Raw genomic sequence first — 16,672 nt, 5'->3', positions numbered from 1 at the left:
CTTTTGAGAATTAGTTTAAAAGAAATGGTATGTCTATATATACACTGTCTCTAAGGGTCCGTTGCATTCCATGGATAATCTTGGATATGAACATTCAGTGAGGAGTCACTTGTGGACTGCTTGTCTAGAAGATTTCAGCAGTGTTAGAGGATAGATTCACAAGGGTGCATATTGTGGTAGGGTACCTCCTTCACCTCGTTGGCCTTCCTTGGTTAGTTCGGGGTCTGGAGTAAATCAGACTGACTTCACTCTGGTTTTATTTTTCCTTATTTACATGCTGGTTCTCACGATAGGCCCAAGAAGTTCTCTTAAGCAAAAGTAAAAAAAACCAAACTTCCTGCTCAACACAATGGGATTGGGCTACTTGGGTTGAGAAACATTGTACCCTTGACAGACCATCAGCATTACCAGGCCTGATTCCTGCCCTGTATTGCACTCTGAAATGGAAGGGTTGTAGTAGTAGGAACCTTATCTTATTACTCTTGCATTTTTCTCTTTTTTCCAGTGCATCCACTTGGGGAAGTGGGGGGGTGGGGGGGTCATGGTCTGTAATGAAGGTAAACCTCTGTCCAAGCAGGTAATACCAGAGGGTTCCTATGGCCCATTTTACTGCAAGGCATTCCTTTTCCACTACAGTGTACCTTTATTCTCTGGGAAGGAGTTTTCTGCTGAGGAACTAGATGGGGTATGCTTCCTCTCCTATCATTTGAGAAAGTACGCCCCCCAACCCTACCTTGGAGGCATCCATTTGTACTATGAACTTTTCAAAGTCTGAACCACTGACTATGGGATTCCTGAATGAGCCTCAGCTCCAACATCCTCTTAACTTCCTCACTGATCTCTTTTCTTTTAGTCTCTGGGATCTGAAATGGTTTAACCTTCACCTTTACGCTGGGATCTGTGATGACGTGGTGATGAGCTTCTATGATTCTGTCTGGCTTCTCTGGGAACACATCATGGTTCCAGTCATCATCATTTTGTTCATTGTTAAGGGTCAATTCAGGATATATTTTTATTTGTCCCCAAGGTTTATTGCCTTGGGGGGGGTTATCTAGGGTGACCATATAAGCTCCACAGTCCTGCTAGGGCTTCAATAGATTGAGGTGGTAGATTTGCTTCTGCTTCTGGTGATCAGATTGTCAAATCGTATAGTCACCCTCCCCAACAGCTTTTTTTACTTTGTGTGGCCCCTGCCATTTGGCTAAGAGCTTGCTTTCTGCTGAAGGTACCAGCACCATTATCCAATCCCGAGGCTGGAATCTCTGGACCTTCGCTTGATGATTGTAATACGTCTGTTGGGCCTCTTGTGCTTTTTCCAGGTGTTCCTGCGCTGTGCGAGTGACTTGGGCTATTCTGTCCCACATCTTTATCACATGTTCACTGACATTCATTCTCTGGTTAGGCTGTTCTTCCTAGCCCTGGTGGCAATGTCCAATATGGCACTGGAGTGGTGACCATACAGCAACTCAAATGGGGAAAAACCAGTGGATGGCTGGAGTACTTCCCTTATCACAAACAATAGGAAGGGTAGTAAGGTATCCCAGTTTTTCCCATCTCGCCTCACTACTTTCACTACTTTACTCACTACTTCACTACTTTTTAAGCAGGTGGAAGGGGCAGGGCCCATTCATTTACCTATACACACTAAAGTTCATAATTTTGCTCTTAGAATTTTCTGATGTCCCTTTTTAGTTGTAATACCGAGTTCTGTCAAGCATAATAGTGACAAACTTTCTTCTGTATCATAAAGTTGTTTTATAGCGAGTAATTCTGTTACTATTAGGAAAATATTAGCTGATTTTGTTTATGACTAAACTGTGGGTTACTAATAAACTACTCTATTTAATTTAGTTTTAAGATATACTGCAAGCTGCTCCTCTACAGTACTTCATGCAATAGCATGCAAAGATGTATATTTTCACTGGTTTAATGTTCCCATTATAAATATTTATACCTTGTTAATCTAAGCATAACTTCAGAAAACCAAATATCATATGAACTTTAGTATTTAAAATAAAAGCTACATTTTTTTTATTATTTAATCCCATTTTTTTACATTTGCTATTTCTTTTCCATTTATTTCAGGTTCTGGAAATGGAGTGGGGAGGTGAATATTCTCTTGATTCTTCCAACTTAGATTGTTTGTTAAACATTCTTCCTGGGGACCTGGAGTTTCAACAGATCCTCAGTGACATTGATGAGAAAATAAAGAAAAATTCTGCTAGGTAACATGTTTTAAATGTTTCCTTTTTTGTCCAATGTATCAGTAAGCCATTTACATTTTTAAAAGATTTGTTTCCTTTCCTCTTTTTGTAATGCTAACATAAAATATTTAAAGTTTATTTCACTACCAGTTTTGCCTTAATTCAGCCAACACCTGTGGTTTGGGGTTTTTTTGCCCCGGGGGAGAGGGGAGGAGGTTTCATGCCTTAGAAGATATTAGCTACCTTTTTATTTGTTTCTTTCTGCATAACTAATATTAATAGCTTGAATCGTCACAGACTTCGAAAACAGTGAATTTGCTTTGATACAGAAATGGAGAGAACATATGTTTTCAGTGTTCTCAAACCTCAGACATGGTGCTGAGGTTGAGGGTGAGGTTTGCTTTTATTTTATTTCTTGGTAAAAGAGCTATGAAATTTGATACCCTTATATTCTTTATATATTGTAATCTCTAACATAATATAATGATTTTAAGAAAATGTATGTTTTGAATCCATAATGCTACTTCTAAATATTTATTCCTAAAGTGAAGAAAGCAAGTGACTCTATCGATGTTCATTATAAATAAGTAGAGCTGTCGATTAATCGTAGTTAACTCATGTGATTAACTTAAAACAATTAATCATGATTAAAAATTTAATTGCGATTAATCGCAGTTTTAATCGCACTGCTAAACAATAGAATACCAGTAGAAATTTATTAAATATTTTGGATGTTTTTCTACGTTTTCATATATATTGTATTCTGTGTTGTAATTGAAATCAAATATTTTTTATTACAAATATTTGCACTGTAAAAATGATAAACAAAAGAAATAGTATTTTTCAGTTCACTTCATACAAGTACTGTAGTGCAAACTCTGTGTCCTGAAAGTGCAACTTACAAATGAAAATTTTTCTTGTTACGTAACTGCACTCAAAAACAAAACAATGTAAAACTTCAGAGCCTACAAGTCCACGGAGTCCTACTTCTTGTTCGTCCAACCACTAAAATAAACAAGTTTATTTAAGTTTACAGGAGATAATGCTGCCCTCTTCTTATTTACAATGTCCCCAGAAAGTGTGAACAGGCATTTCCATGACACTTTTGTAACTGGCATTGCAAGGTATTTACATGCCAGATATGCTAAACATTTGTATGCCCCTTCATGCTTCGTCCACCGTTCCAGAGGACACGTTTCCATACTGATGACACTTGTAAAAAAAATCATGTATTAATTAAATTTGTGACTGAACTCCTTGAGGGAGAACTGTATGTCCCCTGCTCTGTTTTACCCGCATTCTGTCATACATTTCATGTTATAGCAGTCTCGGATGATGACCCAGCACGTTGTTCATTTTAAGAACACTTTCACTGCAGTTTTCAGAAAATGCAAAGAAGGTACCAATATGAGATTTCTAAAAATAGCTACAGCACTCGACCCAAGGTTTAAAAATCTTTAGTGCCTTCCAAAGTCTGAGAGGGCTGAGGTGTGGAGCATGCTTTCAGAAGTCTTAAAAGAGCAACAATCCAATGCGGAAACTACAGAACCCGAACCACCAAAAAAGAAAATCAACCTTCTGCTGGTGGCATCTGACTCAGAGAATGAAAATGAACATGCATTGGTCCACACTGCTTTGGATAGTTATCGAGCAGAACCCATCATCAGCATGGACCCATGTCCCCTGGAATGGTGATTGAAGCATGAAGGGACATATGAATCTTCAGTGCTTCTGGCACGTAAGTATTTTGCGATGCTAGCTACAACAGTGCCATGAGAATGCCTGTTCTCACTTTCCGGCGACATTGTAAACAAGAAACGGGCAGCATTATCTCCTGCAAATGTAAATACACTTGTTTGTGTGAGCAATTGGCTGAACAAAAAGTAGGACTGAGTGGACTTGCAGACTCTAAAATTTTACGTTGTTTTATTTTTGAATGCAGTTTTTTTTTTACATAATTCTACATTTGTAAGTTCAACTTTCATGATAAAGAGATTGCACTACAGTAGTTGTATTAGGTGAATTGAAAAATAGTATTTCTTTTGTTTTTTTACAGTGCAAATACTTGTAATCAAAAATAAATATAAAGTGAGCACCGTACACTTTGTATTCTGTATTGTAATTGAAATCAATGTATTTGAAAATGTAGAAAACATCCAAAAATATTTAAATAAATGGTATTCTATTATTAACAGTGCTATTAATTGCTGTTAGTTTTTTTAATTGCGCAATTAATCCATATAAATAAGCCATTCTTTTGCTTATTCTAAAGCCCATTTTCTTATTGGAATAATAGCAGAGGACTTTCTAACTTGCATATGTTTTGGAGTACACTTTAAAGCATTATTTGTGGTAAAATATTTCATTATGAAGAATGGGTAAATCTGTTATATTCTCTTACTCAGAAAAGATACACGAAATTCAGCTATGTGAAATCTCTGAATAATTATTCAGAGGGATTAATCTTTGCTCTGCCTTGGACTTTCCTGTGGGCAGGTCACTTAATAGTTCTGTATCTCAGTTTCCATTTCTGTAAAATAAGAATATCTTCCTCATAGATGTTGTGTGGCTAAATACATTAATATTTGTAAAATACATGGAGATCCTTGAATGAAAGATGCTGAGTGCGGAAAGTATACTGGTCACTGTTTAAAAAGATAATATTTGCCCACTAATACGACAGTAATTTCTTGTTTTGAGGAAGAAACTGGAATTTTAGATACCACTCTGGGTAAATACTGGCTTTTTAACAGTAATGATTGTGTTGTTATTCCATAAACATCTGAAGTATGCAGCCAAAGCATTTCTGAGACTTCAGAGGCTATCTTTGATGAAGTGTGATTTAGGATTGTCACAGATCCTAAATTAACTAATGAAGAGGCCCTCCTGGGTAGGAGGACTTTGTCCACTGCTCACAAAACTATCCACCTTATTCAGGAAGCAGTCCTCTATAATATGCACCCACAGAAGCTATACTTTACAGTTCTTTCTTTTTTGCTTAAGTTAATCTAGCTGAAAACTGAATTTTTATGACATCAGTGTATTGCTGTTTTTAACAAAAGGTAATACATTTCTTACAGGTTTATTAAAAATTTATTTAATCTTTACAAGAGTCAATGATAGTGATAATCCTACAATAGGGATAATAATGAAAATCTAGCAACTATAGAATTGCAGTCCCCTTCATAGTCCTATTCCCCAATCTGTTGACATCAGTGGAAATGTGGGGCATACTCAGAAAAGTCCAGTTGATGTCCTTACAGTGTCAGAAGTATCTGAAGTTTTAAGTTGCTCTGCATGAAATGTTACACATCCAGGAAGGCCACCATCAGCATTTTGGCAGGTGTGTATGACAATCTTTTGTTACCTCTTCTGCCTAAAAGGTGTGTAGTTTGTGAGGGGTTGGGCCATTTTTTGACGGCAGAAGTAAATCCCAGCTGTTTGTTGCTTTCACTATCACTTTATATCCATTCCCATATCAATTTACATTCTCAAGTCTCTTTCTCCCTCCCCCCCATTCCTCCCTTCCCCCCGAATAGTTGAGATTGTCTTTAGCAATTCTAGTTCCACAAATTAGAAGGACCTGCAGCTATGAACTTTGGATGGCCCAAAGAAGAGAGGCAAGGATTTTGTCTTCTGGATTGATAGCAGACTGTGGTATGATAGCAGTACAAGCCACTGATGCTCTTGCTGTAGAATTCTGAATTTCTACAGTCTTGTTTTTCAACAATAGCAGCTCAATCAAGAAGACCCTGAGCTTTACCAGATGTTATTTTGCATCTGTAAAATGTCGATTTCAGGAATGGAGAGGCGCTTAACAAAAGATGAACAACATCTGAGGTGACTTTTTAATTAAAAAGAGTATTGTATTGCTAATATATTATAGGAAATGAAATCATTTTTCAGTTACCATTGATCTTTGCAAGTAGTATGATAAGGAAGCTACTCTGTGCGGTATGTTGATGCAATTGGAGTGCAGTCTATTTTTCATCGGATAGATTTATGTTTTTATTATACTAAAGAGAATAAAAATAATAGTATACAGCATGTATATATAAAAAAATTAAACAGTATATGAAAATTATGATCCACTGATTCATGGCCTTCCAACAGACCAACTTTTACAAAATTGTATGACATGACAAATCAGTTATGTTCCGCTCACCAACAGCAGTTGAATTACCTCCAGTATTTTTGTACTGTAATTGTTCTATTTTTCTCCTTGTGATATAAACAGGGGAAAAAAAGGAACATCTGTGCAATATGTTTTTTTCCCTAAGTTTTAAGAGAAAAGATGGTTAACACGTATATAAGAGAACTTTCATTACACTTGAATTTTAACTTTATTTTTATAGCAGTTTATGAAGGCAGCCAATTTGACCAGTTTCAGTGCTGGCCAGGTTTGTGTGCCAAACTAAGCCTTGGGTTATTCTAAGGTGAAGTCATGTTTCACTTTTTCATTGTAGGCTGCCATTTCTCTCTCTTCATCTCCTTTCTCCCTACACACATTTGAACTTTATTATAAATGGGTAACTATTTTAATTGTCTAATATGGAGGTTTCAGAATTCTTAATGCAGCTGATGTACAAATACTCTACAGGAATTAAAAGTTCAGCTGACATTGTATGATTAGCTTTTTTGTTGTTGTAATTAGTGGAACACCAGGAAATAACTGTATAGGGCTTGAAATCATGCTTATGATGCAGCTCTTCTCAAAAGTGACTGTGTAAATATGGCAAAATTAAATGCTTAGCAGATCTTTGTGTATTCAGTCAAGTCTGCTTACTTTAAGTGGATACATTTTTAAACTGCTTTTTACTCCTGATAGCTTTGCAGAGCTAGCACAACTCTATAAGAGTGAGGTAGATTTCGTTCCTTCTTCTGCATACACAACAGAATTATTTACTAAGATTCAATCAGTTACATCTCTGCAACCTCATTGAAGACTATGGTTTTGGACAAGTGTCACTAAGGGCCCAATTTGGTCTGCAGAACTTATGCACAAAGGAGAAGGATTGATTCTCAGATTGCAGGTTGCAGGTTGCGTTTGCTGTGGTGACAGTTTTAAAAAAAATATTTCACATGTAAACTGAACACAGTTGATGTGGAAATGGCAAACATGGATCCCTGCAACTCCATTTGTAGAGTCTCTTTTCAGAGAAGAACTTGACCTAAAGAATGGTTTAAGTTAAGTTTAAGTTCAGTGGTGACTGAACTGGGTATTCATTCATTTCAGTTAGCCTTTTACTGCTGACCTCCATCCGAGATTTTAACATGTTAATAATGATAAAACAAACAAGATTTGAAAGTAAGAATAGGCATCTTGCATTATCTTTCTCTGTTGTAAGTCCTGTTTACCTGTGTTTCTTTGCCCCACCTTACTGTGTTATGTTTAATTTAATTTTTTCAGCTCCTCAGGACAGATATCTGTTACTGTTTTCTAAAAATCACCAGACATACTTATAACTGCATAACTAACAAGGCTTGGTTGACCAGAGTGGACTGCATTAAAACTGGATTTAAAAAGAATGCATATGATGGCAAATCAACTCTGCTTAAAAAATCCCAAACCAATAGGGTAAGCTAGTTATGCCCCTTTTGTTGGGAGTGGAAGGAATATATACATCTAGGTGGCTATAAACATATACCCAAAAAAACCAGTTAACAAAACATCAGAAGTATAACAAAAATGAAAAGCTATTCACCTGTGTGAAAGCTCAGGGTTTTATCCTAGATCTATAGCTGTGGGTTCAGAGCCTAGCCTTCTTCCAGGTAGTCTCCTCCTATTCCAGGATCAATTTTATGGCAAATCCATTAGCCACCAATTTAAGCGTAAGCTTTTAACCATTTGTTTTCTGGGAAGAAAGTGGTGGACCCAGTTACACATTGTAGTCAAAGCACGCTCTGAAGTTTCTACATAAAACTGTAGTTGAGAGAATGTTTAACTACATATGTCAAGCAATTAAAAAAATTAATCATGATTAATTGAACTGTTAAACAATAATAGAATACCATTTATTTAAATATTTTTGGATGTTTTCTACATTTTCAAATATATTTATTTCAGTTATAACAAAGAATACAAAGTGTACAGTGCTTACTTTATTTTTATTACAAATATTTGCACTGTAAAAAACAAAAGAAATAGTATTTTCAATTCATCTAATAGAAGTACTGTAATGCAAAATTAAAATTGAACTTACAAATGTAGAATTATGTACCAAAAAATTACATTAAAAATAAAGCAATGTAAAACTAGAGCCTACAAGTCCACTCAGTCCTATTTCTTGTTCAGCCAATCGCTCAGACAAACAAGTTAGTTTACATTTGCAGGAGCTAATGCTGCCAGCTTCTTGTTCACAATGTCAGCGAAAAGTGAGAAAAGGCATTCACATGGTACTTTGTAGCCGGCATCACAAGATATCACAAGATATTTACATGCCTATTCTCACTTTCTGGTGATATTGTAAGTAAGAAGTGGGCAGCATTATCTCCTGTAAATATAAACAAACTTATTTGTCTTAGCAATTGATTGAATGAGAAGTAGGACTGAGTGGACTTGTAGACTCTAAAGTTTTGCATTGTTTTGTTTTAGAGTGCAGTTATGTAACAAAAAAATTCTAAATTTGTAAGTTGCACTTTCACAGTAAAGAGATTGCACTACAGTACTTATATGAGGTGAACTGAAAAATACTGTTTTTGTTGATCATTTTTACAGTGCAAATATTTGTAATAAAAATAATAATATAAAGTAAGTGGTGTACACTTTGTATTCTGAATTGTAGTTGAAATCAATATATTTGAAAATGTAGAGAAACATTTAATAAATTTCAATTGGTATTCTATTGCTTAACACTGTGATTAATCGTGCTTAATTTTTTTAATCGTGATTAATTTTTTTGAGTTAATCGTGTGTGTTAACTGCGATTAATTGACAGCCCTATTTTTAATTTGTTTGTAATATCCTTTTGCCTGGTCCACACAGGCTGGACTAACTATGTTAGAACACAGTGTGGACACAAATAAGTTTAAACTGTACTTAAGCAAACTTATTAAACTTCTTGAAAACCTTGTGAAGGTGCTTAGGGACATGCCATCTTAACATACCCACATGTAAAGTAACAATAAAAACAAAATTTCCTCCTACACAGACTTAATGTAGCCCCTCTTCTTCAAGTCCCTATTGTATTCTACAATGGGTTCATGCATATGCACCATGCTCCCAGAGCCAGAGAATTTGAAAGTAGCTTTCGTTAGTCCGCAGATGTGCCCTGGCTCACTTCGTGCCTCTGACTGAGGGGATAAAGGGTAGGGCAGACAGACCATCTCTCTAGTTCCTTCTCACCACCACATGTTCCGAGTCAGAACCTCCAGTAGCTTCAGCTTCTTCCTACAAGATAAGATTTAGCTTTAGCTTTGTAAATAGTTTTAACAGAGTGTACAGTTTTTACAGTTTTTAGTGTTTTGTAGATCTCTTAGTGTTAAACTTAGTCTCCTTTTGGGGGGAATCCCCCACCCACTTGTATGGGTACTGGATTATGCCCAGAACTCCTGGCTTCAAACTTTGCACTTCTTGCCTACGATCTTTCTTGGTCAGTGATGACTACCAGTGCTGCCTGTACTGCCTTGGGGAAGCCCACATTGCAGCGAGGTGCAGTATCTGCCAATCATTCCCCAGCCATACCTGAGAAAGGTGGGGACTTCATCTCCAGAAATACCCCATGAAGAAGACCATGAGGCCTCAATCGGATCCAGGCTGGAAAACTGCCCTATATATCAGCAAGGAGTGTGCCTACTGCTGCAAAGTCCAACTCTGGTGTGGGATAGTCTGCTTCTATAGACCACCCTCCCCCGGTGGAAGGGTATCTTGTCAGAAGTCCAGAAAGCACTCTGATAAGCATGAGACTACGTCTTTCTCTAAATCCACTTTTGAAGAAGTCAAATTCAGCTCTTAAGAAGCCCATCAACTTGACCTGTGAGGACTTAGTATGTCCTAAGTCCCAGAGGCACAACAAGAAAGCCCAAAAATATTGGGCTACATTGGTACCAGACCACAATCCGTTGATACCATCAACCTTAGCACCTCCCAAACCCCAGGATCCGCCAGCACCAATGATGACCGATCATTGCTAACTTTGCCTATCCACAGCACTGTCTTCCTTGGCAGTTACACAATCTCCTCTGGCTTCTGCAGCCTCTTACACCCGGGAGCACTGAATCCATTGCCACTCCACTGGACATTTTCACTGTCCTGTATCCAGAATCCCCTACTGCATTGGGTCCCTAATCCCTCAGGTCCCATGAGTTCTGTGAAAATCCGGCAAGACAGGCCTTAAGTTATCCTGATCGCCCTCTACTTGCCCAAATAGTTTTGGTTTCTCAACCTCCTACGGATGTCATACCAAGTACCAATCATCCTCCCAATGTTTTCCAAGATCCTGACCCAGTGGAATGGCAAGATCAAGCACCTCGACCCATGTACACTTCACCTCAGGATTGGTATTTGGATGGGCATCATCCTTAGAATATTCATGTTCCACAGCCGTGCAAGATATCATTTCTAATAGCTAGAAGGATTCTATTAGAAGATGTTACCAAGCTAAATGGAGGTACTTTTCTTCTTGGTCAAGTCAAAGGCACATCCTCTAGTCCTGATGCACTGAATAAGTGGGAAACGCAGTAATATTTTGATATTGGTAACTTGGTCTGAAGAGAGAATTCATCTCTAAAAATAGTGCATAGATTTTCTGTTATATAGGTGGTCATTTACTGTACTGTCAGCATTTATTCCTGTAGTATACTTTTTGTGATGTTCGTGCTTTTGAAAGATACTAGAATGATAGTACTAACATCCTCTATTTAACAAAAAATAGGAGTATCCCTTACCTGCCAGCCTTCATTAATGTGCTTGTAGTTCATAGGCAAGGATCATCACTGAGCTGAAAGGATAGTAGAGTTTTATTCCCATTCAGTCTTTATTCCGTCTGCAAAGAAAGACGTTCTTTGGGATGTGGGCACTGATTTCTTATGAACTTGCGTAAGACCACCAACTCATTTCACAGTGGCCACCAAACAGTCAACGGCTAGCAAATAGCCAGGTCAGTCCCAGGATATTAGAGAGGCAAAATGGAGGAGATAATATTTTTTATTGGTTCAACTTCTTTTGGTGACAGAAACAAGCTTTTGAGCCTACACAGAGGTCTTCTTCAGGTCTACGAAGGGTACTCCCAGTCTCACAGCAAAATGCAAGGTAGAACAGATTCACCCACTTTGTCTCTCTCTGTAACATCTAGCAATGATTTTTAGCCATTATTCACCTGGGTTATATCCAGATCAGTAATTTCAAAGGGAAAGACTCCATTTTCTACCAATCCTCTGAGAATCTAATCCTTTATTTGGAGCATAAGATTTTCCTCCTACTTTTTAGTTACCGTAAGAATGAAGGAGAGCATGTTGGAGCTACATTCTAAACAAGTTAGTGATAAGACTATTATTGGAATACTGTGTGCGGTTCTAGCATGCATACTTTAAAAGGGATGTTGAAAAATTGGATAGTTCCAGAAAAATGCCACAAGATTAGTATAAGGTTTGGAAACTCTGCTGCACAGTGGGATATTTAAGAAGCTGAGTCAATACATTTAGTTTAGCAAAGAGAATGATACATGTGTGACCCTAAGAGCACCCCAGTGCTAGTTGATGCACTCTTGACATGCTATATACCTAAAAGATGGCAAGTAATATATCACTGGTAAACTAATAACTCACTGATCATTAATATTATGTGATGTGTGTACAATAAATTCACAAAGGACTTTATAGGTATGTGCTGGAAATACGTTTTTAAAATGTATTTGGCAGGCAATCCCTATGCCACACCTGTTCCAGCCAAAGGAATGTCTCCTATGTAAATTAAGCAAGGTGTGACTAAAGAAAAGAAAAGTACATATACATACAAGATAAACAAAGCCATTAAGAGAGTAAGTTAGGCAAGACAGCCACTTAATCTCAGTTGGGAATGGGGGACTGTACACCCAGGAAGCCGCCTTGTCTCTCAAAGCAAGGCCAATGAACTTTGGGAAGATATAAGGAGAGAAAAAAAGCCATTTTGGCATCCTTCATCTGAGGAAAAAAAGGAACTGAGCACTTTGAGATCTGTGAAGGGTCCTGGCCAAAGTGTCTGGTCAGCCATGCTGGAAAAGAGACTTGGTGAGAATCCTTTCTTTATACCTTGCATCTGGTATCACTTAAACCTATGACTTTTAGTTTAATAAACTTATTTTACTTTTACCTAAACTAGTTTAGTGTGTTGATTTAAAATGAGTGTCAAGGTAGTAAGCTACGGGATACTGTTTTTTTAAAAGGGGCAGTGAACTTAACTTCTGAAAGTGTTCTGCAAGAGGAATGTAAACTACAGAGGTTTGGAGGAAATTCAGAGCTGGGAAGGGTCACCCTGAAAAAAGTAACTGGGTGGTGGAAGTCAGAGGGTGACTTGCATGCTTGTATACTGACTGCTGGAGTTGCTGCTATAGCATTTAAGGCACCCAGAGTTGCAGGTACAACCCCTTATTGGTCTGACCCCGAAAGCCTCACAATGAGGTAGCTTGATCATGGTCTTTAGAATATCCTCTGCTTTCATGAATCTTCTCTCCATTTAGGAATTTAGTTTAACAAAGGCACATCAAGATCCAGTGACTGAAAGGTGAAGTTAGACCAATTCAAACTGGAAATGAGGTGCATGCTTTTAGCAGTGTGGCCAATTAATAATTGGAACAGTTTGCCTAGGGATTCTGATATGATGGATTCTCATTCACTTTAAATCAAGATTGCCTTTCTAAAATATGTGCTGTAGTTCATCCAGAAGTTGTTGCCTTGAAAAAGGAATTACTTGGTGAAATTCTCTGTCCTGTATTATGTAGGAGATCAGATAAGGTGATCATAGAGGTCCTTTCGGGTCTTAAATCTGAGTTATCATTGTTAAAAAATAGAGGTAACTAATCTGAACACTCAAATAAGCAGGCCTGGTTTAGAATTGATGATATCTAGGGATGTATTCTATAAGTGGTTGAGGTGGAGATGTGGACTGGGTTGCAAAGTCTTTAATTCAAAGACCCTGCTTCTACTTTGCTTCTAAAGTTAGAAGTTTACTGATGATGCTCAAAAAAAAAAAAAAAAGATTCTGGAATAGTGGCTGTGCTGAAGCTGCCAGTTTTTTATAAAAAGAGTAACACTTTCAAATTCAAATTTGGAAGAATTCCTAGTTTTAGAAATAAAATCAAGACATCCAATTTTTTTTTTACTTTTTTATTGTGGCTTTTCTTTTGAATAAAATTTGGATAAATAAAAATAAAATAAGTACCTGATGTTTGCAGATCTGTTGAGTTAATATAACTCCAAACTCAGTATTAATGGAAGCTATACTTTCCAATATACAGATAATAAATCTCAGACCTTCCCTCTGAGGGGAGGTCATCACTGTTAAATGTCCATAATATTCCAAAGGAAAAGGTGTTTTGCTTTTATAGGGAGCGGGGAGCAAAAGAAAACATATCAATCATTCTCCACAGAGTAAGCTGTTAATTAAATAGACTAGGGCCTGGTCTACACTGGGGGGCTGGGGATCGATCTAAGATACGCAAATTCAGCTACGAGAATAGCATAGCTGAAGTCGATGAATCTTAGATCAACTTAGAATCACTTACTTCGCGTCCTCGTGGCGTGGGATCGACGACCGCCGCTTCCCCATCAACTCCGCGTCCGCCTCTCACCCTGGTGGAGTTCCAGAGTCGACAGCAGAGCGATCAGGGATCGATTTATCGCATCTACACTAGATGCGATAAATCAATCCCCGATAGATCGATCACTACCCGCCGATCCGGTGGGTAGTGTAGACGTGGCCTAGAACTGAACAGAATAAGCATTACAAATGTGTATTAATCTAATCTGTCAGTTCCTTGGAAAGTGTAAAACAAGTTACACAGCAAGAATAACAGCAAGTTATCAAAACCAGTGAGGGCACACACTATTTTAATAAAAAAAGATAATGGGAAAAATCATATCCTATACAAATTTTTCTGCATCAGGCCCAGTTAAAGGTCATAAGTTTATGAATCTCCATGATTTTTCACTTATATCTTATCCATAAGTTGAATTAATTGTATCTCCTAGGAAATAAATGATTTATCATTATGGATAACCTGGTGCTTATTAAAAAAAGAATGGGACTACTTTTGGCAACTTAGAGACTAACAAATTTATTAGAGCATAAGCTTTTGTGGGCTACAGGCCACTTCATCGGATGCATAGAATGGAACATATAATAAGAAGATACACACGATAGTACTGAAGCATCAACATCCTCCTCTATGGTTGCCTGTAATCATGGCACATGTTCTTAATTTTGGCTGCATGGCAGGCCTCTGTTGTAAGATGAACAGGAACTTACTGGCTGCACTCCTCTCCCAGACCCTTTGCAGTTCCTAAAAAAAAGTTTTTGTAAGGAAAGCCATTGCAATAATTATTGTTAAATATTTTCCCACCACCATGAAGAGCAAGTCTTCTGATCCATTACAAATGATCGGATGAGTTTTCCATTAACAAATCCTGCTGAGTTTCTTTCTTAACAGGTAGGTTTTTTAACACATAATGCACTAAAATAATTAATAATAATAAGTGCACATAATGCTTTTTGTCTTCAAAACATTGTAGAAACATTATCTACTTAATTGTTTTTCTAAAAATTCTAGCATCCTTTTATGGTTACTACAAATATCAGATAATACAAATGTAAGATCCTTAGATTCAAATTTGAATGGTCTAAAGGATCTTAGGCACTTGTGGCACCTTTAGGGTATGTATACACTTGGAGCTGGGGTGTGATTGCCAGCTGGAGGAGACATACTTGTGCTAGCTCTCATCTAGCTAGTGCACTAAAAATAGAAATCTCACTGCTGTATTATGGCTGTAAAATGAGTTCAGAGTGTAGTGGTCAGGCATCCACATCACAAAATCCAGCCTTAAAATTATTATTTGGTAGTCAAAGCAAATAGGGCATGGGATAGAGAAACTGAACCATTCTTACTTTTAAGAGTGATTTCTCCAGATCAGGATGAGACTATCAGCAGGGCCAATTGACACTTGTTAATTTTTTGGTATTTGATAAGTTTCACAACTTGTTTTTATGCACATCCCTATCAGACCAAAATGTACACACTCTCATCTTAGAGCTGCAAATTTAAGCAAATTAGAGATGTGATTTGATAAAAGACATAATTTTTTTGTTAACTGATACAAGTTTTGTCATATTTAAAGAGTTAAAAATGTTCAGAAGTATTAATAAAAATATATCTGTTTTGATGGCGCAAGATTAGACCATGATGAACAAGTCCTCTCAGGTCAGCTGATTATATAAATAAACCACTACTCGTGGCTGGTGCTAGATGAAGTGCGTGTTGAAAGGTAGAGAATTGTTACATTTTAGTGTCTTTATAGTTTTACGACTAGTTGACTAAGGAATTATTTATGTGTGAGAATTAATCATTATTATCTTCGTGTGGTAGCTAAAAGAGGTGACTGATTGGTTGGTTGAGCCCTAGCTTGGTAGCTTGGCCATCATCATCATAGGCTTTCATAGTCTATAGACCCAGATTCAAGGTGAAAATTTGTGAGGACCATCTTGTGCAGTGAGTTTCGTGAGGACGCACGTTTGAAATTTTGGGACATTTTCCCTCTGTCTGTATCCTTGTCTGTGTTTACTGTATATATATGTCATCCCTTTGTCTTCAGCTCAGCCTGTTGTATTACACCTTGCGTGTTTGAGTTTTGATTCAGTGATCAGGATAATAACCTGTCTGACTGTTTCATTTTATGTTCTTAATTAGTATTTCTTTGTTTTAAGTCTTTTAAGCATTCGTGTACCATTCAGCATTTGTGTACATTTACAGTAGAAGATTTCAAGTGTAGATAAGCTACTTATTTACAACAGAATATTACAAGTGTGGATAGGCTACATATTGACCAACTAGATAACTGTGAAGAGGAGATCTGAAAGTGGTGCAAGCAAGAGATGGCAAAAACAACTGAGTGAAGCAGCAGCTAAGAGCTCAAAGCCAATAACTTCATTTCTCAAACCACTGGAAAACACACCTTACCCAACAAACAATGCTACAGATAATGAAAACTCTGCAACTGCAACAGGTGATATTTCAATGCCAATATCTGAACATAAGGACAGTAGTCAAGAAGGAGATGTGCCAACAGTAACAGATGCAGCAGAAGATCCTGTGTATGATCAAGAAACTCAACAGGAAGATGTAGATCTTAACACAGAAAGAGCAATTCATGAGTATTACAGGTTTGACTGTGGCTGACATTAGAATTATTGACAAGAGCAATGCTGCCCAAATGCAGCCTTTTCTTCAAATTAGTTGTTTTGAAATTCCAAGTAACATTCCACGAGATGCTGATAATCA

The 16,672-nt window shown here is 37.3% G+C and overlaps 1 protein-coding gene across 1 annotated transcript in view; it reads left to right on the top strand.

Moving 5' to 3' along the window:
• Window positions 1-2,089: 2,089 nt before the first annotated feature.
• KIAA0825 (KIAA0825 ortholog) overlaps window positions 2,090-16,672 on the top strand; it is a 348,612-nt gene continuing 334,029 nt past the window's right edge. Inside the window, exon 1 of the mRNA XM_077817196.1 lies at window positions 2,090-2,225. Within this exon, the coding sequence (XP_077673322.1) occupies window positions 2,095-2,225 (131 nt within the window). The 5' untranslated portion in view covers window positions 2,090-2,094. The remainder of the gene's footprint in view (window positions 2,226-16,672) is intronic.

The sequence above is a fragment of the Eretmochelys imbricata genome, chromosome 5 (genome assembly GCF_965152235.1).
Source record: "Eretmochelys imbricata isolate rEreImb1 chromosome 5, rEreImb1.hap1, whole genome shotgun sequence".
Taxonomy (NCBI): domain Eukaryota; kingdom Metazoa; phylum Chordata; order Testudines; family Cheloniidae; genus Eretmochelys; species Eretmochelys imbricata.
The sequence above is the reverse complement of the archived record's forward strand: the minus strand, read 5'-3'. Positions and strand labels throughout refer to the sequence as shown.